This window comes from Apium graveolens, chromosome 6 (genome assembly GCF_009905375.1).
Source record: "Apium graveolens cultivar Ventura chromosome 6, ASM990537v1, whole genome shotgun sequence".
Classification (NCBI taxonomy): Eukaryota; Viridiplantae; Streptophyta; class Magnoliopsida; order Apiales; family Apiaceae; genus Apium; species Apium graveolens.
In genome coordinates, this window is record NC_133652.1 from 274,396,240 (window position 1) to 274,419,337 (window position 23,098).

At 36.1% G+C, this 23,098-nt stretch overlaps 1 protein-coding gene across 1 annotated transcript; it reads left to right on the plus strand.

Moving 5' to 3' along the window:
- Positions 1–7,959: 7,959 nt before the first annotated feature.
- Positions 7,960–12,309, plus strand: LOC141667649 (disease resistance protein SUMM2-like). The gene is made up of 3 exons (XM_074474217.1): positions 7,960–8,166; positions 9,185–11,707; positions 11,979–12,309. The coding sequence occupies exons 2-3, from the start codon at positions 9,193–9,195 to the stop codon at positions 11,984–11,986; spliced, it is 2,523 nt and encodes an 840-aa protein (XP_074330318.1). The 5' UTR covers positions 7,960–8,166; positions 9,185–9,192; the 3' UTR covers positions 11,987–12,309.
- Positions 12,310–23,098: the final 10,789 nt, after the last annotated feature.

Below are 23,098 nucleotides of genomic sequence, written 5' to 3' on the forward strand. Positions count from 1 at the left end.
GTTGACCCTCCGATTGACCTAGACTAATTAGGCGGGTGTATGGTAAAAAATGACAGTTTTTGCAATTTTATCTTTAATAAGGGCAAATTAGGGGTCGTTTAATTCAGAAGAAGACGGTATAAGTTTAAAATAAGGAATCGGGTTAGACTAGTATGAGGTTGAGGAATCATTCATGATATAATGTGTTTGTTTCGGTGCTGGAATAAAATCTGTTTGATTTAGATATATTTGATTCAGTGATTAAATCAAACTTTTATATATTGCATATGTCGAATTTAAGTTAGTTATACAACTTAAAAAAATAAATATATATATTGTTAGAAAATTAGGATTTTAGAGCTTAATTTAATTATGTTCTTGATGTTAATCCTAAAATCTAATGATTGGAAATTGTTCAATGATATTTGAACTTAAATTTTCATGTATGGTTTTAAGAATTTTCTTAATGAAATCCATATGAAATGAGAGATGAAAGTAGCTTGGAAAAGCTTGGAAAATTTGAGAATGTTTGTCCCACATTGAAATAAATAAAGGGGGTTGTGTGCTTTATATGGTATTACCCACATGAGTAGTATACAACTACTAAGGTGTGTGATGGTCCATTGTGTTGTTGTGTGCTTCACGAGCGCACACACACACACGCGCGCCCCGCCCCGCATCGCCCCGGGTCGGGTCGAAGGGAGATTTGGGCGAATGTCTCGGCGTCTCGCGTACGCGAGGCGACCTGGGCGAGGATTTTATTTATTTGAGAATTATTTTAATTCGAATTTATTTATCGGTGATTGGATTATTGGGCTGGGTTCTGAAATAGGCTAAGTAGTCTAAATATATTGAACCTGCAAATAATCTGATCTGTAACAAGTTCTGATATAAGAATCAGAACTTAAGAACTGATGAATAAAATCAGAACTTAACAAGTTCTGATATCAGAATCAGAACTTAAGTACTGATGAGTCGAATTAGAACTTAACTTAAGTTCTGATAATAATGTGGGTGTTAATGTGAAAAGCTGTTACAAATAATTTAAATTCAAAAGCTGTTCAGTTTTGATTTTTTCATTTATGAATTCAAAATCTGATCAGTTTTGATTTTTTCATTAATGGAGCAGTTTAATTCAGACATTAAGTGTGTGGACAGTTTCATTTTTCCTCTCCTATAAATAGAGGCTAAACTGAATGAATATAACACACTACATTCTCATCTCTTCTCTTCAACCTCTCTGCATTTCTCTCCCATAAGTCCTGAAGTGCTGATATTTTCCGGCGACTGAGGTGCTGGTTGAAGTGGAGGTTTTGTTGCTGCTGTTAACATAAACTCCGAGCTGTTTTATCCTGGTGGAGATATTGCGCACATCCCAAACGCAGCAGGTAGGGGGCAATAATCTCTTCAAGAGCATCCAGGACTTCGAGCAAGGCCTGGTGACTCAGCTGTGATTATTTTCTTGGCATTTTGTATCTGTAAACCTATATTTCAGTCACTGTTGAAAGCTATGGTTTCGGGTACATCTTTCTTTCTCTCTTCGTTATTTCAGTTACTGATTTTGTTTACCTGCATGTTTTGTTTTGTTAACTGTGGTCTTGGCCTAAACTTGTTAAATTTTTTATACACTTGCCTCTATGTTGCTATACTTGTTAGTGAGTTTTTCAACATTCTTGAAGAGATTATTAGTTATATAGAATTTAGCATAATGGTTAACGAAAGTGAGGTTATCGTTGGTGGTGGTAGCAGTTCGGGTGTAACTGCTGGGGCCATTGATTGGACCACCTATAGTTTCCCACAGGCTGTTGAACTAACCGGTTTACCGGAGAAATTCAACGGTGGCATTGGCTTTTCTCGCTGGCAGAAAAGGATGAAGTTGTGGTTGACTATAAAGGGTCTGTGGCCGGTTGTGGAATATGAGAAACCAGTAGTGGATCAAGAGAAGGCTGACACAGTTAAGGCTTTTGCGAAGTGGGATGAGAAGGATGGAGTGGCTAGAGCGGCCATTCTGGCGGCACTAACAAACACTTTGTTTGATGTCTATTCTTCTGATGCCTACTCCGCAAAACTCTTATGGGAGAAGCTGGACCAGACACATAATACTGACTCACAAGGTCTAGAAAAGTATTCTGTGGCAAGGTTCCTCGAGTTCAAGCTGGTGGACAATAAGTCCATGACTGAGCAGGTGCATGAGTTCGAGATGATAGTGCATGCTTTGAAGGAGTCTGGAATGAATCTCCCGGAGAAGTTCAAGGTGATGAGTGTGATTGAAAAACTCCCGAAGTCTTGGGAAGAGTTCTCTCTCTCCCTGAAAAGACAGAAAGGAGAGATCACCTGGACCAACCTTATGCTGGACATCTCGGTGCAAGAACAACACAAGTCCAAACAGGGACATGTGATGCCAACTGAACACGGTACCTCGAAGGTAAACATAGCAACTGTAGGACAAAAGAGGAAGGCTTTTGCTAAGAAAGCTAATAGTAATAAACCTAAGAGTGACAAGGACAAGGCCAAGAAACCCAAGGCAAACAAACCATGCTGGTCTTGTGGGCAGGTTGGGCACTGGAGTAAGGACTGCCCTACGAAGAAAGCGAAGAAAACCGAGGTAGCGCAAGCAAATGTTGTGCTTGGAACCGCAAGTGGGCCTGTAGTGAACATGGTCGTTGGTGAGGCTACGGCTTCTGAAACCGACGTTGACCGGTATGTATCCTACAACCCTGTGATATTTTCTACCTATCTGTCAAATGAATGGTTGATAGATACTGGAGCTAATGTACATATTTGTGCTGATATTAGTTTATTTGTATCTTATCAACAGAGTCATAGCCTGACTGTGAAGATGGGGAATGCTAGTACATGGAGTTGGAAACGTGGATCTGAAGTTCCCTTCAGGACGTATTCTATCTCTGACGAGAGTGCATCATGTTCCCAACATGCGTAGAAATATAATAAGTGGAAGCTGTTTAGTTTCTAGTGGTTTTGAAATTTCGTTTAAGTGTAATAAAGTAGTTCTTATTCACACTGGTACATTCTTTGGCAAGGGTTACTTGTCAAATGGTTTATTTGTTATTAATGCGGATCCCGTTTTGGGAAATTTGAATAATAATATTATTCCTACTGTTAACTGTATTGAGTCCTCAAATATATGGCATGCTAGACTAGGTCATTTAAACTTTGGTGCTCTTAAGAACATGATGAACTTAGAGTTGATTCCAAAATATACCATAGAAAAGAATTCTAAATGTCAAGTATGTGTGTCTGCTAAACAGATAAGGAAACCTTTTCATAACGTTGTTAGGGATTCAGACTTGTTAGATTTAGTACACACTGATATTTGTGAATTTGGTGGTGTGTTGACCAAGGACCAGTTTAGATACTTCATTACTTTTATAGATGATAGTAGTAGATACTGTTATGTTTATTTACTTAGACATAAGGATGAAGCACTTAGTAAATTCATTATATATAAAACTGAAGTAGAAAAACAAACTAGTAAGTTACTTAAAAGGTTGAGATCTGATAGAGGTGGTGAGTATACGAGTAATGCTTTTAATGAATTTTGTGCAAACAATGGTATAGTTCATGAAGTTACTCCACCATACACACCTGAGTCTAATGGGGTTGCTGAGCGAAAGACCAGAACATTTAAAGATATGATTAATAGTATGCTTATTAACTCTGGGTTGCCTAAATATATGTGGGGAGAGGCTCTAAATACGGCTTGCCATATTTTGAATAGAGTCCCTCTGAAACACATGGATAAAACACCCTTGGAGTTATGGAAAGGCAGGATGACTAGTCTTAAGTATCTTCGTGTGTGGGGGTGCCTTGCTAAGGTGCTTGTTCCTGAACACAAGAGAAAGAAACTAGGTCCAAAGACTGTTGACTGTATCTTTCTGGGCTATCTTGAAACCACTACAACTATGAGATTTTTAGTGTTAAAATATGACATAGATGGTATAGTGGCAAACACGATAGTTGAATTTCGAGATGCGACATTCTTTGAGGATGTCTACCCTATGAAGACTGGAATACCTGAAATGACTTCTGAGGAAGATCCTACTCACACATCAAGTTCTATTCCTGATCATGTGGAAAAGATGACAAATGTGGGGGCGGAACCTAGTAGTAGCTCTATTCCTAAGGAATTAGAGGAACCAAGGAGAAGTAAGCGTGCAAAAGTAGTCAAGGATTTTGGAGGTGATTTCATCACTTACAATATCGAGGACGAACCTTTAACGTTCCGGCAAGCTATGGATTCTTCTGAGTCAAGGCACTGGAAGGGCGCTGTCAAGAGTGAAATTAACTCTATTGTTTTCCAATGGAACATGTGAGTTGGTTGATCTCCCTCATGGGTGTTCTACTATTGGGTGCAAATGGGTCTTTAAAAGGAAGTTGAACCCTGACGGCTCAATAGATAAGTACAAAGCTAGACTGGTAGCTAAGGGTTTTAAGCAAAAGGAAGGAATTGATTATTTTGATACATACTCTCCAGTTGCAAGAATGGTAACAATCCGAATGCTTATAGCATTGGCTTCAGTCCATGGTCTTATCATCCATCAGATGGATGTAAAGACGGCTTTTTTTCAAGGTGAACTTGAGGAAGAGATTTATATGGATCAGCCTGATGGATTTGTTGCATCAGGCAATGAAAGGAAAGTATGTAAGTTGATCAAGTCCATCTATGGCTTGAAACAAGCTCCCAGAGATTGGCATAAAAAGTTTGATGAAACTATATTGCCTTTCAGTTATAAGATTAATGAAAGTGATAAGTGTGTCTACACTAAAGTTAAAGGTAATGAGTGTGTTATTTTGTGCCTATATGTGGATGACATTTTACTGTTTGGAACCAATATTGAGATTATTAACGAGACTAAAGAATTCTTGAAAAGGCATTTTGAAATGAAGGATATGGGTGAGGCAAGTGTGATTCTTGGAATCAAATTGATTCAGTCCACTGAAGGAATAACCTTGACTCAATCTCATTATATAGAGAAATCTATACTTGAGAAATATGGTTATTCACAGTGTAGAATCGCTAGTACACCTTATGATTCGAAAGTTGCCCTTGTCAAGAATACTTCAGGAGTGCCTGTGTCTCAGTTAAGGTATTCTCAGATTATTGGGAGCTTGCAGTATCTTGCTAACTGTACTAGACCAGATATTTCATATTCTGTGTCTAAATTGGCGAGATATACAAGCTGTCCAAACAGAACTCATTGGGATGCTCTTGATAGAGTACTTAGATATCTAAAAGGCACAATGTACCTTAGTTTACACTACAGGAGATTTCCTGGTGTGCTTGAAGGGTACAGTGATGCAAGTTGGATAGCTAAGAAGTCTGGTTCCAATGGAGTGACTGGATACGTGTTCACCTTGGCTGGTGGAGCAATATCCTGGAAGTCAAGCAGACAGACTATTGTTACTCGGTCTACTTTTGAGGCTGAGTTGTGTGCACTTGATGCCACAGGGACGGAGGCTGAATGGTTACACGGACTTATGTCTGCAATACCTGTAGTAAGCAGACCGCTTCCTGCTATTGCTATTCACTGTGATAGTCGAACAACTATCGACAAGATTAGCAGTAAAAAGCATAATGCTAAAACTAAGAGACACATCCAAGTTAGACTCAAGTCTATAAGGGGTTTAGTGACTGATAGGATCATAGCTATAGAGTTCATAGGAACTCAGAATAATATAGCTGATCCTCTTACTAAAGGACTGGAACCTGCAGTGGTCCTTAAGTCAAGGTTGGGGATGGGATTGTCAACCCATCATAATTCATCAACAGTGGGAACCCAATACACATGAGAGGAGATCCCTCGAAGTGTATTCAATGGGTAATAACAAGCTGTAAGGATGAGTTGGTAGTACCTTTGCTACATAGATGATACTATAGTATCTGAGTCTATCCCCCTGTAAACCTAGAAGGTACTGACACTGCCAGAAAAGCAAGAGTGTTAAAACTCTGAATGGGATCAAGTCATTTGACGAGATAGAGGCAGTATATCTCTGGAGATGCCCAGCTAAGCGAATGTAATTGTGTGGTCGCAATTAGAGGATAGGGTTAATCCTTGAAGCATTCGACGAACAGGATCGAGACATGACCATTAATGTCTCAAAGCCGTAGATTGGCACCATAACCTTTGACTTGTCGTCGTCTATGGAATATGGTTATACTAAACGGATTAAGATTCAAGGTGAAACATTCCATCTGAGTCCGATAGCCATTGAAGTAGAGGAATTAGGAGGGTTCAAACCCGGAAGGGTACCGACTCTGAAAAACAAGTCATGATGGGAAATTGATCACATTTCTGTATGGATTTGTGGGGGATTGTTAGAAAATTAGGATTTTAGAGTTTAATTTAATTATGTTCTTGATGTTAATCCTAAAATCTAATGATTGGAAATTGTTCAATGATATTTGAACTTAAATTTTCATGTATGGTTTTAAGAATTTTCTTAATGAAATCCATATGAAATGAGAGATGAAAGTAGCTTGGAAAAGCTTGGAAAATTTGAGAATGTTTGTCCCACATTGAAATAAATAAAGGAGGTTGTGTGCTTTATATGGTATTACCCACATGAGTAGTATACAACTACTAAGGTGTGTGATGGTCCATTGTGTTGTTGTGTGCTTCACGCGCGCACACACACACACACGCGCCCCGCCCCGCCACGCACCGCACCGCACCGCACCGGACCGGACCGGGTCGGGTCGAAGGGCGAATGTCTCGGCGTCTCGTGTACGCGAGGCGACCTGGGCGAGGATTTTATTTATTTGAGAATTATTTTAATTCGAATTTATTTATCGGTGATTGGATTATTGGGCTGGGTTCTGAAATAGGCTAAGTAGTCTAAATATATTGAACCTGCAAATAATCTGATCTGTAACAAGTTCTGATATAAGAATCAGAACTTAAGAACTGATGAATAAAATCAGAACTTAACAAGTTCTGATATCAGAATCAGAACAGTACTGATGAGTCGAATCAGAACTTAACTTAAGTTCTGATAATAATGTGGGTGTTAATGTGAAAAGCTGTTACAAATAATTTAAATTCAAAAGCTGTTCAGTTTTGATTTTTTCATTTATGAATTCAAAATCTGATCAGTTTTGATTTTTTCATTAATGGAGCAGTTTAATTCAGACATTAAGTGTGTGGACAGTTTCATTTTTCCTCTCCTATAAATAGAGGCTAAACTGAATGAATATAACACACTACATTCTCATCTCTTCTCTTCAACCTCTCTGCATTTCTCTCCCATAAGTCCTGAAGTGCTGATATTTTCCGGCGACTGAGGTGCTGGTCGAAGTGGAGGTTTTGTTGCTGCTGTTAACATAAACTCCGAGCTGTTTTATCCTGGTGGAGATATTGCGCACATCCCAAACGCAGCAGGTAGGGGGCAATAATCTCTTCAAGAGCAGCCAGGACTTCGAGCAAGGCCTGGTGACTCAGCTGTGATTATTTTCTTGGCATTTTGTATCTGTAAACCATTATTTCAGTCACTGTTGAAAGCTATGGTTTCGGGTACATCTTTCTTTCTCTCTTCGTTATTTCAGTTACTGATTTTGTTTACCTGCATGTTTTGTTTTGTTAACTGTGGTCTTGGCCTAAACTTGTTAAATTTTTTATACACTTGCCTCTATGTTGCTATACTTGTTAGTGAGTTTTTCAACATATATGTGATTAAAAATTAAAATTTTAATGTTAATTCGTAACTTTAAAATAAATAAAATAAAATATTACTAATTTGTATTAAATAAAAATAAGTACAACTTATTTAAGATTAAACAACATAATATTTAAAATATATGTTTTAAGATTATATTTTATGTATTATTTTTAAAAAAATAATACATAAAATTTTCATAATAATCAATCAAAACTTATAAATTTAACCACAAAATAGGCAAAAAAGGGAGTACATTACAAGCACATTGAATAGAGAAAAAGACATCATAGTTGACCATAATAACAGTAAAAAGAGAAAGAAAGACGACCTCCCTTTGCCTGACCTTCCTGTCCACAAAATGTAGTTTATCAATACTTCTACAATGAATTATTGAAATGATTATTTGTTTACTTTAGTTTGCAGTTGCATTATGTAACTGAGAAATCTTGATGAACAGACACAAACTTATCATCTAGTGCAACATCTTCTGCGGATTTCTTGCAGTATAAGGTACTCCCTGATTCATGTATATAAATTTGATATAATTGGTGTGTAAATTTTTTATGTATATCATTAGCCCACCAACAAATTTTAGTTTTCTTACAATTGATGATACTCCTGGGCATTCGGACCATCATCCCAAAATTTCTTAAAATTTTAAGTTCCCTAGTGTTGGAAAATAGATTTGACAGTAAACTAGGAAGCAAAGATACTTCAGTTTCCCAGAGTATTCGCATCCTCTGGTAGTCGCCATTGAAACTACTGTAATACTAGAGTTCTTTTTACAAATTACAAATCATATTAAGTAAAACAGTTCAGTGTTATTTATCTGCGGGTCCGGTTCCCTGGCAAAATAGTGTGCCGGTTAAGGTTTATCGAACATATTACTCAAGAGATATGGGATCTATATTTCAAGGGACCAGATCTAAGGTTTTTTTTAACCTTCCATGTATTCTAGAGCAGTGTATTAAATATGGTTTATATAATACCCTATTGTTAGGGATTAGCACCCTTTATACTATACCAAATAAAAGCTCTAACTTAAAAATTTGTTGATTTATTTCATATTTATTCCTTGCTTTCGTTATGGATCATTATTTGTAGCATAAAATATATAGTTTTAAGAATAAATATCGGAATGTACACCAATATTCAAGAAAGTTGCCAAATTTTCGGATTCTTAAAAAAGTCGTCAGCTTCTGGTTCAGCCTTTTAGAACAATGTTGGCTTTGTATGACCAATGAAGCTGATCTACTTGTATCTAAAAAAATTGCAGTTATTCCTTCCTTAACATGCTTATGTTGTCTGACCTTTGTGATGCTCTGAATTACAGTTGGTTTTGGTATTAAACAAATCAAACAATTTCTTACATTTCGAGTGGAATAATACTACAATAATGCTATGTTAGGCCTTAGCCACGTTGTCTAGCTGCCTCCGGTTGTACACTATAATTTGTACAATATATGCTTTTATCGTGATGCTTCAGTATGTGTAGAAAGGAACCTAAGGTTTTTTTTCTCTTTTTTAGACTTCTTGATGGCTCTTCCTGTCATTGGAACTGTATTTAGTGGTTTGCAAGCAATGGGTTCTTTAGTTCAAGCAGGTGCTGAACTTTATGGAGTGATACCTCCAAAGTCAGAGAATGTACTTAGTAAACCTGATCGTGTCGTAAAGGTCTCTGCACCTATGATTGATGATTTGAAAACATTAAAAGAGCCACTAGAGACAACTCTTTCTTATCTTACACAGAGATGGGAAGTCAAATTAATTCGAATTCATGGAGCACTGGGTACTGGGAAGACAACTATAATGCAGAACTTGAACAACCACGAACTAGTTGCTAAAATTTATGATATAGTTATTTGGCTGAATGTTTCATCAGATGGACCTGATACGATTAATGAGAGGAGAAACTTCAGCGTTGAAAAATTACAAAAGGATGTTATGTCGAGACTAAATCTTGATTATAAAATCCCAGTTGACCGTTACAGGGACGAAATTCAGAAAGCATTAAAGGACATAAAGTACTTGCTACTTCTTGATAATGTCAAAGCTGCTTTCAATTTATATGAAATTGGATTTCCTGAGAATTGGAAAGAAAGAGGTAGCAAAGTTGTATTTACCACAAGATACAGTGTTGTTTGGAAATCAATGGTAGATCGATCTGTTAAGGTTGAGTTATTAAAATTGGACGAGGCCATTACAATGTTTTCTAATATTTTGAAAAGCAGTAACAATTCCATTGAGAAGAAATACATTCTTCAAGCTGTAAACCGCTGTGGTTTTCTTGTTACTGCAATTAAGATTGTAGCAGATAGTTTCAAGTTCAAAATGGATAATGAAACCTTGACGGATAAACTCAAAGCGCTAAAAACCTGGCCGAAAGATGGTGATGAAATGATCACAGATATGTGTAGAACTATAGGTTCTTGTTGTGAGGACTTGACGAATGAACAGAGGGGCTGTTTTTATTACGGTGCACTATATCCAGAAGAAGGTAACATATATAAAGATCATCTGTTGGACTGTTGGATGGCTGAAAATAATTTTGTTAAAACCAAGGGTCATTGGCGCAATTTGTTGAAGCATCTGAATGACAGGAATTTGTTTGAGGAAGATGAGTGCAAAAAATATGTAAGAATGCATAAATTGTTCCGACTTTTGGCTTTGTATAACTTACAAACCAACGAGAGGCATATATGTTTAGTACCATCCAAAGAAGTATCTTCGAACCAACAAGATAAAGATAGCTGGGAAGGAAAACACTGGATTTCCTTGGTTGACAGTAACAATATAGAGTCTCTTTTAGACAGTCCAGGCTGTTCAAAGCTTTCCACTATTTTCTTGCAGGGGAATTCAAAGTTTACAAAATTTCCTGACTCGTTCTTCAACAAAATTGGAAGTCTTTGTGTTCTGGATTTGATGGGCACTAGTATTGAGTCGCTTCCAGATTCTTTGGAAATGTCAAAAGAGCTGGCAGTTCTCTATCTGAATGAATGCGCTAAATTGTTGAATCTTCCTTCTGTATTAGAAAAGCTTGCACTTCTTCGAGTGCTGGATATCAGTGGCAGTGGATTTAAGGAGGTGCCTCAACAAATCAAGAAATTAAAGAATTTAAAGCGTTTAGTTGTATCCAGCAGCGCTATCACTGGAACAAAAAATATCTCAGATATAATTTCTGTGCTGGCTGAATTGCAAGAAATCCTGATTGATACAAAATCCAAAAAGGAAACTTTCGACTGGCAAATTATCAATGGTGTTACGAAAAGTGTTAAAACCTTGAAGAGTTTTCGGTTGCGGTTGCGGTTTCTGAATGACGAGGTTGTGGATATCTGGGGAGTGGAAGATGGTGTCCGGAAGTTCTTTGGTTACGAGATTTTGAATAATACTGAATTGGATATATTATTTCAAAGGTATGTTGAGGATTACAGAGGTGGAGAACCAAGTTCAACAGTTGTTAGATTACTTTCGATGTCAGATGCACTAGTAATAGCTAAACGCGACGACCTCAAATATCTACAGGATTTGGTCCTTTCAAAGTTGGCTGCAATTTTGGTAGAAAACTGTACGAAAGTGGAATATATTTTCGGTGTGCAGGGACTGTCAAATCTGGAGCAACTGTATCTGAATGATATGGAAAATCTTAAAAGTGTGACGTATGCCCAGTTCTTTCTTTCTAATTTTAAATATCTGAAAACTCTTCAGTTAAGCAGTTGTCACCTGTTAAGCACAATTATAACCGAAGATGCAGTGGTGGACAAAGAAAACATGTCTACTGGGGCTGAAGGAAAACATCTCGTGTTTCCAATGCTAGAGAAACTAGTACTTGTTGATATGCCAAAACTTGAAGGTATTTGGAAGGATGAGTTATTCGAGTTCCCAGCGTTGATTGAAGTTAAGATAACTAAGTGTCTTGAACTGAAGTATTTCCCTATTAGCCAGAATGGTACTGTAAAGCTGAAATCCATCACAACAGAAGAAACCTGGTGGGAGGCTTTACAGTGGGACGACGATGCGGTTGAAGAACATTTCCGGCAGTATCTTCAATTTGGTAATATCTTTTTTCAATTCAATTTTTGCAATGGTATCTGCCAATTTGCTACTTATTGTCATTGTCTAAGTAGACATTTGCCATGGGTTTCTTTTAGAATTTTCTATGGACGATGCCTATATGGTTGTCAGTATCCACGTATTGAAAAGTCATTTAGCCACAAAAATATTCTTTATCATCCATAGTCTAATGTACTGATGTACTGATCTGAGTGTTTTTTAGTCTTATTCATTCTTAGACAAATCTAATACCCTTGTTTTTATGTTACTAGAGGTCTGACAGGTAGACGAATTTTCGGCCAAACCTGCACTGATGGCAATGAATTTCAGAACAAATGACTGCTGCTAGAGGACAACGTTTTTCCTACTCTATTATGTTTCTTATCGTGTAAACTCTGTTCTCTTATGTTGATCACATTGGCGTGTTTGTTTCAGTTATCGTGTGTCAAAAATAATATGGTTTCATTTTGTTGGAATTTCTTTAGGTATTGAAGAAGTTTTAATACCTTATTTTATACGAACTTTGTGATTCATGTATAATTGTTAACTGCTTGACGTATGTTTAGTAAGATTAAATTTATATTTGCCTATTATGAAATTAAAGTTATAGTTGTTGACAAATCGAGTCGAGCCGAGTTTTGATTGAACTGAACCGAGTTTTAATTTCTTTTTTCTTGACGAACCGAGTCAAACTTGCGTAACAAACAGAAAACCGTGTTCGATCTCGAACTCGTTAACAAACTAGCCGAATACGAGTTTTTATCAAACAAAATCGAGCTGAGTCGAATCGAGCCGAAAACGAGTCGAACACGAGTTTTCTTCATCAAAACGAGCCAAACCGAGCCGAGCCAAATCAAGTCGAGCCGAGTTGAAGTGATTTTTTTTGTCAAAAGACTGGTTGACTGTTAAAATAACAAACCAAATACATTTATTTTTTTGTCATATCACTAAAATATATAGATGTTAACATCCGTACGGTTAGATCATTTATAAATATTTTTTAAAATATGAAACATTAATATGAGACCAACAGTAGTTACAAGTACTGCTTAAACCGTTGGTTGATTGTCAAAATAACAAACAAAATAATTTTTTTTTTCTAAAAAATTTATCATATCACCAAAATATATAGATATTAACATCTGTACGGTTAGATCATTCATAATTATTTTTAAAAAAACTAAAACATCAGTACGGGACTAAAAACTAGTAAGAAGTACTTGTCAAAATATTGAATAACTGCTAAATAATAAATCAGAGAAATTTATTTTTTGATAAAAAATTATGTAAGTGCTATATTTCAACCATTTAATCTTCGACTTATGTCAGATAACTATAATTAAAACTAACTACGAATCAAATCATGAAAGATTTACTAGAATTATAGGGGTACAACGTATCCACTACTAAATTCCTTGATTACTACTTATTATAGATTAAAATTAGATAAACAGGAAGCTTTCGAAGAAGAAGGTAACATATATAAAGATCATTTGTTGGAATGTTGGATGGCCGAAAATAATTTTGTTGAAACCAAGGCTCATTGGCACAATTTGTTGAAGCATCTGAATGACAGGAATTTGTTCGAGGAAGATGAGTGCCAAAAATATGTTAGGATACACAAATTGTTCCGACTTTTGGCATTGTACTTTTGGCATTGTATGTCTTACAAACCGATGAGAGGAGTATATATTTGGTACCATCTAAAAAAGTATTCTCGTACCAAGACGATAAGGATAACTGGGATTGGAAACACTGGATTTCCTTGGCTGACAACAATAATTTAAAGCCTTTTTTAGATAATCCAGGCTGTTCAAAGCTTTCTACTCTTTGCTTGCAGGGGAATTCAAAATTTACAAACTTTCCTGATCCATTTTTTAACGAAATTGGAAGTCTTCGTGTTCTGGATTTGATGGGCACTCGTATCGAGTCCCTTCCGGATTCTTTAGGAAAGTCACAAAAGCTGGCAGTTCTCTATCAGAAAAAATGCATCAAATTATTGAATCTTCCTTCTGTGTTAGAAAAGCTTGAACTTCTTCAAGTCCTGGATATCAGAGGCAGTCAGAAATTAAATAATTTAAAGCGCTTTCTTGTGTCCAGCAGTGCAATAAGTGGAACGCAAAATATCTCAGAAGTAATTTCTGAGCTGGCTGAATTACAGGAGATCTTGATTGATACAAAATCAAGAAAGGAAACTTTCAACTGGAAAATTATCTTCGGCTGCGTTTTCTAAGTGACGAGGTTCTTTGGTTACCAGATTTTGGATGATGCTGAGTTGGATATGTTATTTCAAAGGTATTAAGATTAATCCTCCCTAATGCAGCTCCATATTACTTATCATAGCTCAGCATTGTACCTAATCATAACCAACACAGATAGAAGGCCACCTGACATAACTAACTACTGCAAATGACAGCTAATGACTGCCTTAGATTTTCACCTGTATATATACATTCAGTTAAATAGAATAGAAAAGGTAAGTAATTAGATACACATATAGATTGATAGATACATAGCTTGTGAGTTTAACAATGGATTTTATCTTCATTTTGTTCATCCTGATTATCAGTTGAGTTTTACTGCTAATTCATACTTCATCGAATCACATGGTATCAGAGCCAGTCAAGCTTCGAATCTGCAGATCGAGGTCTCGAGTGTTCATCACCTTCATTTCATCATCATCATCATCGTCAATTGATCGCTAATCGTTTCCGCATCGTCAATCTAAACTCAGGTGTTCATTCCCGATCTTTAGCTACTAATCTGAATCGATCTCTAAGAGACGATTATTTGCTTGTTTTCGATATTTTCTCAGATTGCTTTGCAATACTCCTTAATTGTTGATTACTCTAAGATCATAATCGAAATCATCATCATCTAAACACTTAGTCCATAAATATGATTATATCGATATCATTTTTGTGATTCATTTCTCAAATATCGAAATCTGTTATTCTAATTCTGTTTCTATGGCGACTCAAAGCAATTCGCAAAATAATGATCAAACGAATGCTAGTTTTAATGTCGATTCATCTAGTATCTACTATATTCACCCTTCCGATGCTAGTTCGAACCAATTAGTTTCTATCAAGTTCAATGGAACTGGATATAACAACTGGAAACGAAGCATGATGCTTGCGTTATCTGCTAAAAATAAGCTGATGTTTGTGAACGGAACCGTGGTTAGACCTGCAACTGGAACAGCCGAGTACAAAGCATGGGAAAGGTGCAACGATTTGGTAATTTCATGGATTCTATTCAATCTGGATGAGACTATAGCACGCAGTGTGTTGTTCTTGAAATCTGCAAGAGAGTTATGGAAAGATCTTGAAGATCGTTTCGGCTTTGCTTCTATAACTCAAATTTACTCTCTTGAACAGAAGTTATCTGAGTTAACTCAAGGTCAACAGAGTGTTTCTGAATTTTACACAAGGATCAAAACTCTATGGGATAGTATTGATGATATCCAGCCTTTGCCTACATGTGTTTGTACTACATCTAATTGCACTTGTGCTTTGACAGAAAGGATTCACAATGCTCAGCAAACTCAAAGAGTGTTACAATTCTTAATGAAGCTCAATGATCGTTTTTCAGCAGTAAGAGCAAACATCCTCGTGATGACTCCCATACCGGAATGTAACTCAAGTCTACAGAATTGTGGCTCAAGAAGAGGATCATAAAGAATTTTCTCAAAGTGCTATAACTGATAATCTTGCCTTTACTGCAGATAGAAAGCCTTACTATCAGGGACAAAATTCTTATTCTCAAACTCAGGGATTCAGGCCAAACATCAATAGTTTTGTCAAAAAGAAGCCCCAGAATAACTACTATTGTACACACTGCAAAATGGCTGGTCACAGCATAGAAAGGTGCTTCAAGATTCATGGTTTCCCACCTAACTTCAAAGGAAACAAAGATCGAAAAGTGGCTGCTATGGTTCTCAATTCTTCAGATAGTCAGATTCCTAATGCAGCAGGGACTAACAACAATCAGATTTCTGCAGAGCAATACCAGAAACTTATGGATTTGTTGAATAAACAAACCATGACTGATTTTAATGACAATTCATCTAGCCATGCTCTATTGGCAGGTAATCTCTGTCTAATGTCTTGTTCTACATCACAGTGGATATTGAATAGTGGTGCCACAGACCACTTTTGCCCTGACTTACAATGTTTTGAGAATTTTGAACCAATTATTGACAGCAATAGTACTATTACTATTCCTGATGGTAGCAAAATTAGAGTTCTTCATAAGGGAACAGTGAAATTAAATGACAAAATAGTATTGAAACATGTTTTACATGTTCCTTATTTTCAATACAAACTTATATCAGTTCACAAGCTATGCCATGACATGAATTCTCAGTTGGTATTCACTGATAATCATTGTATACTATAGGACCTTTTGCAGAAAGATCCTCCACTGCTTCTTGGTGATCTGCAAAATGGACTGTATGCTTACTCTCCAAAGATGGTAATTGATGCTAAAGCTTGTTTTACTGCTGCTGTTGAAGAAGCTAAACTCTGGCATTTGAGATCAGGACATTTACCATTTCATCAAATAAAATTTCTACACCCAACCTGTGATGTCAAAGAATGTAAGAAAATAGTTGTTTGCCAAATTTGTCCACTGGCTAAACAAACTAGAAATCCTTTTCCTAGTAGTACTATTAAAACTGCTGTTGTACTAGAGTTGCTTCATATCGACCTCTGGGGTCCTTATCGAGTTATGAACCATAATGGTTGTACCCAATTTCTCACTATAGTTGATGACTATAGTCGTTTTACTTGGATTCATTTGGTCAAGTATAAATCTGATGTTTCTCAAGTCTTAGTTGATTTTATCCATTATGCAGAGAATCAATTTCAGACCAAAGTTTTATGTGTTCGATCTGATAATGCCTTAGAATTTGCTTCTAAGAATTTGCAGCAATTTTATAAAAGTAAAGGTATTGTCCACCAAACCAGTTGCAGCTACACGCCACAACAAAACGGTGTTGTAGAACGCAAACATCGCCATTTATTGGAAACTGCACGGGCTTTGTTTCATCAGTCTAAGTTGCCAGAGAAATTCTGGGGAGAATGCGTTTTATGTGCAGCCTATCTAATCAATCGAATGCCTCTTACTAGCATTGAAAATGTCACTCCATACCAACGAATCTACAAGCAGCCACCTTCTCTTGACAATCTCCGTGTCTTTGGCTGTTTATGTTTTGTATCCATAAGCAAAGTTGATCGGAGTAAGTTTTCACCTCGATCTTCTATTTCTGTGTTTATTGGTTATCCTGCAACTCAAAAAGGCTATAAAATATTGGACATTGCCACTCAACAAATATCTGTTTCTCGTGATGTCACTTTTTATGAACATCATTTTCCTTACCACATATTATCTTCTGATTCTGTTAGGAATATATGTGCATTAGTTTGATGATATGTTTAACAAAACACTTAAGTAGAAATCTAGTGTTTGTAGCCTCAACGGATAAGACCACTTTGGCTATCCGTTGATGGTGTAGCTTTACTTAGAAATAAGTCTAGTGTTGTAGCACATTTCAGTCTCTGTATTTAAGATATAATTTTTAGAAGTTGAGAGAAATATAAGTCATGTTGACTACTAGAGGATATGCAGATAGGAAGGCCAATTGTAAATATTTCACGCCTTGTAATTTTGTGTAAATGAAGTGGTGTCAACGGATAACTTAAAGACCTTCAACGGATGAGAAACAAAGCTTCAACGGATGTCTCTAAAGCTTCAACGGATAACATCCTTCAACGGATGAGTGCATCAACGGATAGAGCTTCAACTGCTAGCACATCAACGGATAAAGCCATCAACGGATGAAGGCTTCAACGGATGTTATGTAAAATAGCAGTTGATAAGTGGTAGTTGTAACTGCAGACATAGGTACATGGGTTGACAGAGATAACTGAAATGTGGAAGCCTAATTTCAGGAACATCAGAAAAAGCAGCCGTTCTACTCTAGTACAAAGAAGCAATAGTCAACAAAGTACTAGAGTGATATGGAGAAGAAATAAGTGAAGAACTCATTTTATTATTATATTTTATCTTTGTCTTCACTTGTACACTTGGTAATATATAAACTAAGCAGCAGCTAGTAATTAGATAAGAATTTTCAGAAGCTGTTTAGAAAAATCCTGAGAGAAAATTTATCTAGTTTGTACTAGGACGCAGCTGTGATCAACATCTTGAATCACAGATTTTCTGAAATACCATCTCTGGTGGAACAACAAATCCACCAGAAAAGTTTTTTAAGGTCTGTTGTGTTCTTTACATTAGTGCTTGAATATATATCTGTCTGTATTAGCTTAAAGCAATTCACACACTTGTTTATCTTGAACACAAAACCTTTAAAACTGCTCAAAACTTGAAAAAGTTTTGAGATTTACATTCAACCCCCCTTCTGTAAATCTCATTGTTAGTCCATTAGGAATAACAATTGGTATCAGAGCTTCCTCTTGACACACAAAGAGTTTAAAGATCTTGGAAACTAACAAAGATGAGTAAGAAGGATATTGGAGTAAAAATCCCAGTTCTTGAAAAAGACAGTTATCACCACTGGAAGGTGAAAATGCACCTTCATCTACTCTCCCAAGATGAAGGTTATGTAAACTGCATTGAGAATGGTCCTCACATTCCCCACAAAGTAGCCACAGTTGCTACGGCCATAATTGCTGTTGGTCAATCCATTCCAAAACCTAGAGCAGAATGGACAATGGAAGACACAGAAGAAGTCCACAAGGATAAGAAGGCTATGAACATTTTGTTTAATGGTCTTGACAAGGATATGTTTGATAATGTGATAAATTGCACAACTGTCAAAGAGGTTTGGGACACAGTTCAGCTACTGTGTGAAGGTACAGAACAAGTAAAAGAGAACAAAATGCAGCTTCTCATTCAACAGTATGAGTATTTTCATTTTGAAGAAAATGAATCTTTAAATGACACATTCAACAGATTCCAAAAGTTGTTGAATGGACTGAAGTTGTATGGTAGAGTGTACCAGGTGAAGGATTCAAATCTTAAATTCTTAAGATCCTTGCCAAAGGAATGGAAACCTATGACTGTCTCCTTGAGAAACTCTCAAGATTATAAGGACTTCACTCTTGAAAGATTATATGGAATTTTGAAGACTTATGAACTAGAGCTGGAACAGGATGAGGTATTGGAGAAGGGGAGAAAGAAAGGAGGTTCAGTTGCATTGGTAGCTGAAAATGAGAGAGAATGCAGACAAGAAACTGTGAGATCTACATCAAACTCCAAAGATGGTATAAGAAATCAGGAATCAAGCAAGGGTAAAGAGCAAGTTGCTGAGAATGAAGACAACTCCAGCCAAGATGACTCTGATGGTATTGATGAGCATCTTGCATTTCTGTCCAGGAGATTTGCAAAGATGAAATTTAGGAAAAACACTAGAGCCACTAAACCTCATAAGAACATGGTGGACAAATCCAAGTTCAAGTGTTTCAATTGTGGTATAAGTGGACACTTTGCAAGTGAGTGCAGAAAGCCAACTTCTGAAAAGAAGAAATTTGACCAAGTAGATTACAAAAAGAAATATTTTGATCTGCTCAAGCAAAAGGAAAGGGCTTTCATTACTCAAGAAAGAGACTGGGCAGCTGATGGAGAAGAAGAGGATGAAGATGTGGAATATGTCAACTTGGCTCTCATGGCTGATTCTGAGGAAAATGAAGTTAGTTCATCAAGCAACCAGGTAATCACTACTGATGTAACACAGCTTACTTAAGAAGAATGCAATGATGCTTTTAATGACATGTCTACTAAATTGTATCATTTGCGTGTGTCTCTTAAATCTCTTGCTAAAGAAAATAGTAGGATTAAAGAGAACAATCTGTTTTTAAGTGATAGAAATGCTGTGTTAGAAGATAAGTTGATTGACCTAGAGAAAACTAAGCTGCATTGTATATCTGTTGAAAATGAACTAGCTGAATCTATTAAGAAAGTAGAAATACTTTCTAATCAATTAGAGAGAGAGCAAGAGGTGATTAAAGCCTGGAAGACATCTAGGGATGTTAGTGCTCAAATTGCCAAGGTCCAAGGAATTGAATCATTCTGTGAGACTGTCTGGGATAAAAACAAAAAGAAACTGGGATTAATTGATGGGCTGTCAACGGATGTGGAATCAACGGATGATGAAAGTTATCCGTTGAAGGAAGAAAAGGAGCATCCGTTGAAGGTTCCTCAATTAAAACAGGCAGATGTTTCTAAAAGTGAAAATCTAAAGAAACTCAATAAAAAGTTTGGTTCAACTTCCAAGAACTTTGTCAAAGAAGAAGCAAGCACATCCAAAGATGTCAGTAAGGTGAATATAGTGTAATAACCCCAATTTTTGGAGATTTTTTAAACCCGGATGAATAGTAACTTTTGCTGACAATGCTGATTAAGAAAAATTATCAGACCACGATATATAGGAGTACTGTTATGGAAATTCTAAGATCGTATTAGTATTCCATAAAGAAAATAAGTGTATGTAAAAGCTGTCGGATTTTGAAAACGAGCACTTTTATTTTTCCCCGAGATTTCCACCAGACATTAAGGGATTTAAGGAATTAATATTAAGATGAAGGATTTTAAATTCAAGGATTATAAAGGAGAATTAATTTAGGTATTAAAAATACCAAGTAGATTTTATCAATAAAACCATTAAAGTATTTAACCAAACGATCAACGAGATTGAGTGATAACCGGACAAAGAAATGAATAACGACTCTTGTAAATACCTTTGCAAGTGGCAAGGCAAGTGGATGGTTGATCAAACAAGAAACCAAGTGATAGTTAGGAAGGAATGGCTAGTTAATTATATAGTTAACTAGGGATGATCTCATCTCACCACAAATCACCAACACATGGCAAATGGTGAGATCATCTTCCACTAACTCCTTTGTTTATTATTAACCTAGCAAAATATCAAGACAACCCATCATTATCCACCACATTATTCCACCAACACAAGAAAGCAAAAGCATTTCCTCCCCCATTTCCATTACTCTCGGCCAAAACAGAACCAGCACACTAAAACTGCTGTATCTCCTTCATTTCTCACTCAACTATTGTGTTCTATAGCTCATTGGAAAGGTATTGAGATGGCCTACAACTCTTGTTCACAAGTCTCGTCCAAATAATCAGGGTAAGACCTTCATTTTTACAGTTCTTTAAATCGGACTTTTAGAAACTTCAAAGCCTAACTTTGTGTTCTTGATTTCTTTGGAAAGATCAAGCTTGTAGGAGGCTCCCTAAGGCTTTCTAGCAACTTAAAACCTCCCAAGGAAGGTATAAACTTCAAACCCTAGCCTTTACTTTATTTGTTAGTAATTTTAATGGTTGGTTTTGTGAAATGAGAAGCATGGATTGTGATTATTAGTAGTTTGGTTTGATTTGGAAGTGTTTTGGTAATTGAAGCTTGATTATAGTTCATAGGTCTTGATTGTGGTTGTTTGAGTTGAAAACCTTAGAGATTATGGACTGATGTGGTATGGTTTAGGTGAAGTTTTGTTGTATTGATGGTTATGAGTTGGTTGGTGGTTAATTGGAGTAGTTTAAACATTGGTAATCGCGTAAACATAGCCGTCGTAATGTCCGATTTACTTTAGACTGCTTTTATTCATAACATTTGGACCCGAGAACTCCCTGCTAGATTATGACCACTACCATGTTTAGATAGCTCATGTTACGAGCTTCGTTTTGATATGTAGTTCGTTCGATTCCGATGCACGGTTTAGGAGAAACGACCGTTTCAAGTAACGGCGTTTCGCGAACGAAACTTTTCCCCCCGCCTTACTTTGAAACATAGGTTAAAGACCTTAAAGACTAATTGAAGTATGAAACATTTATGTAAGGTGTAATAGGCAGTTGGTAAGACACTCGCGAAGGAATCGCCTTAAAACTCGTAAAGGTTAAATTACTAAAAATGGTGGAGCCGAGGGTACTCGAGTGACTTAAGAGAACCAGCGAGCGCAAAATAAGCGTTAGAGTCTAAGTTAGTTAAAGTATAGATTTACAAGTGACTTTGGTTTAATTCCAACTTACTTGTTGTTTATAGGTTACCAGACTCGTCCCGAGCCTTTTATCACCCCAAGTTGCTCAGGCAAGTTTTCTACCCGTTATAACTGTTGTTGTGATGTATTTGTGTATATGCATGAACTTGCGTTAAATGCATATTTGTTATAGCAAATTCTTGCGATATATTGTAGCATGTTATATGATATATATGCATGCCTATTTCGTATCCTTGCTATATATATCTGTTAGTTCAAGTTGATAATACCTATGCTAGAGGATAGCGGTAACTTGCATATACCTTTAGTATAGGGACCCAAAGGTGAAAATATTTTCTAAAACCGGGAGTCGAGGATCCCGAGTAGATTTTGTATATATGTATATAAATATATATATATATATATACTTATATATATATATATGGTTATAGTTTTCCAAACTATTAATCGAATAAGGTTTATTCGATAACTTTTATTTATTAATTAAATCCTATTTCGAATATTCATTCGAGGGCTTATGACTCAGTTTGTTTTATCATTTGAATATTACTTGAATATTCTTTTGAGGACTTATGACTCCTTTATTTTATTATTGAATATTATTTCGAATATTCATTTGGGGAGGTATGACTCCTTTATTTTATTATTGAATACGATTTCGAATATTCATTTGAGGGCTTATGATTTAGTTTATATTAATTAATGATTATTAATTGGATAGTCATTTGAAGATGTATTGACTCCTTTACTTCATTTAATGAATATTATTTATAGTATTCATTCGAGGTATTATGACTCCGCTTATTACTTAATAATATTCTTTATTGTATTAAAGAATAAGGTGTCGATAATCAAACTTATTTTCGATTATTCAAATAAAGATAGTACTTTCATATAAGTATATCTTTGGTTATTTAATACTCATTTCAAGTATAAGTTTTAATACTTTTACTTCGATTATTTTTATAAAGATTATTCTGTATGGGAATATTATTTAAATAATAATATTCAATCATTTTCTAAATATTCTGGGGACTGATTTACTTCATTAAATCAGCTTTACTCCAAACACTCTTTAAGTGTTTTCGAGTCTTCAAAATGATTTTTAAAAGTTAGAGCGGATCCCAAAACTCATTTTTATATTTAAGATCTTCCTTTTTAAGGGGATTTAAATACTCGCTCAAAACCTGAGGGATCCGGCTCTGTGGTGTATTTTATATTCGCAACAAGGTTGCAGTTTTGGTAAATGAATTGATTACTTGCCCAATGTTCGGGAAGTAAGCCCATCTAATTGAGTCGGCATAAGCGACAGGCCGGGGTACGGTCTATTAATGTGTAAGTGGCTGGGTGGCAGT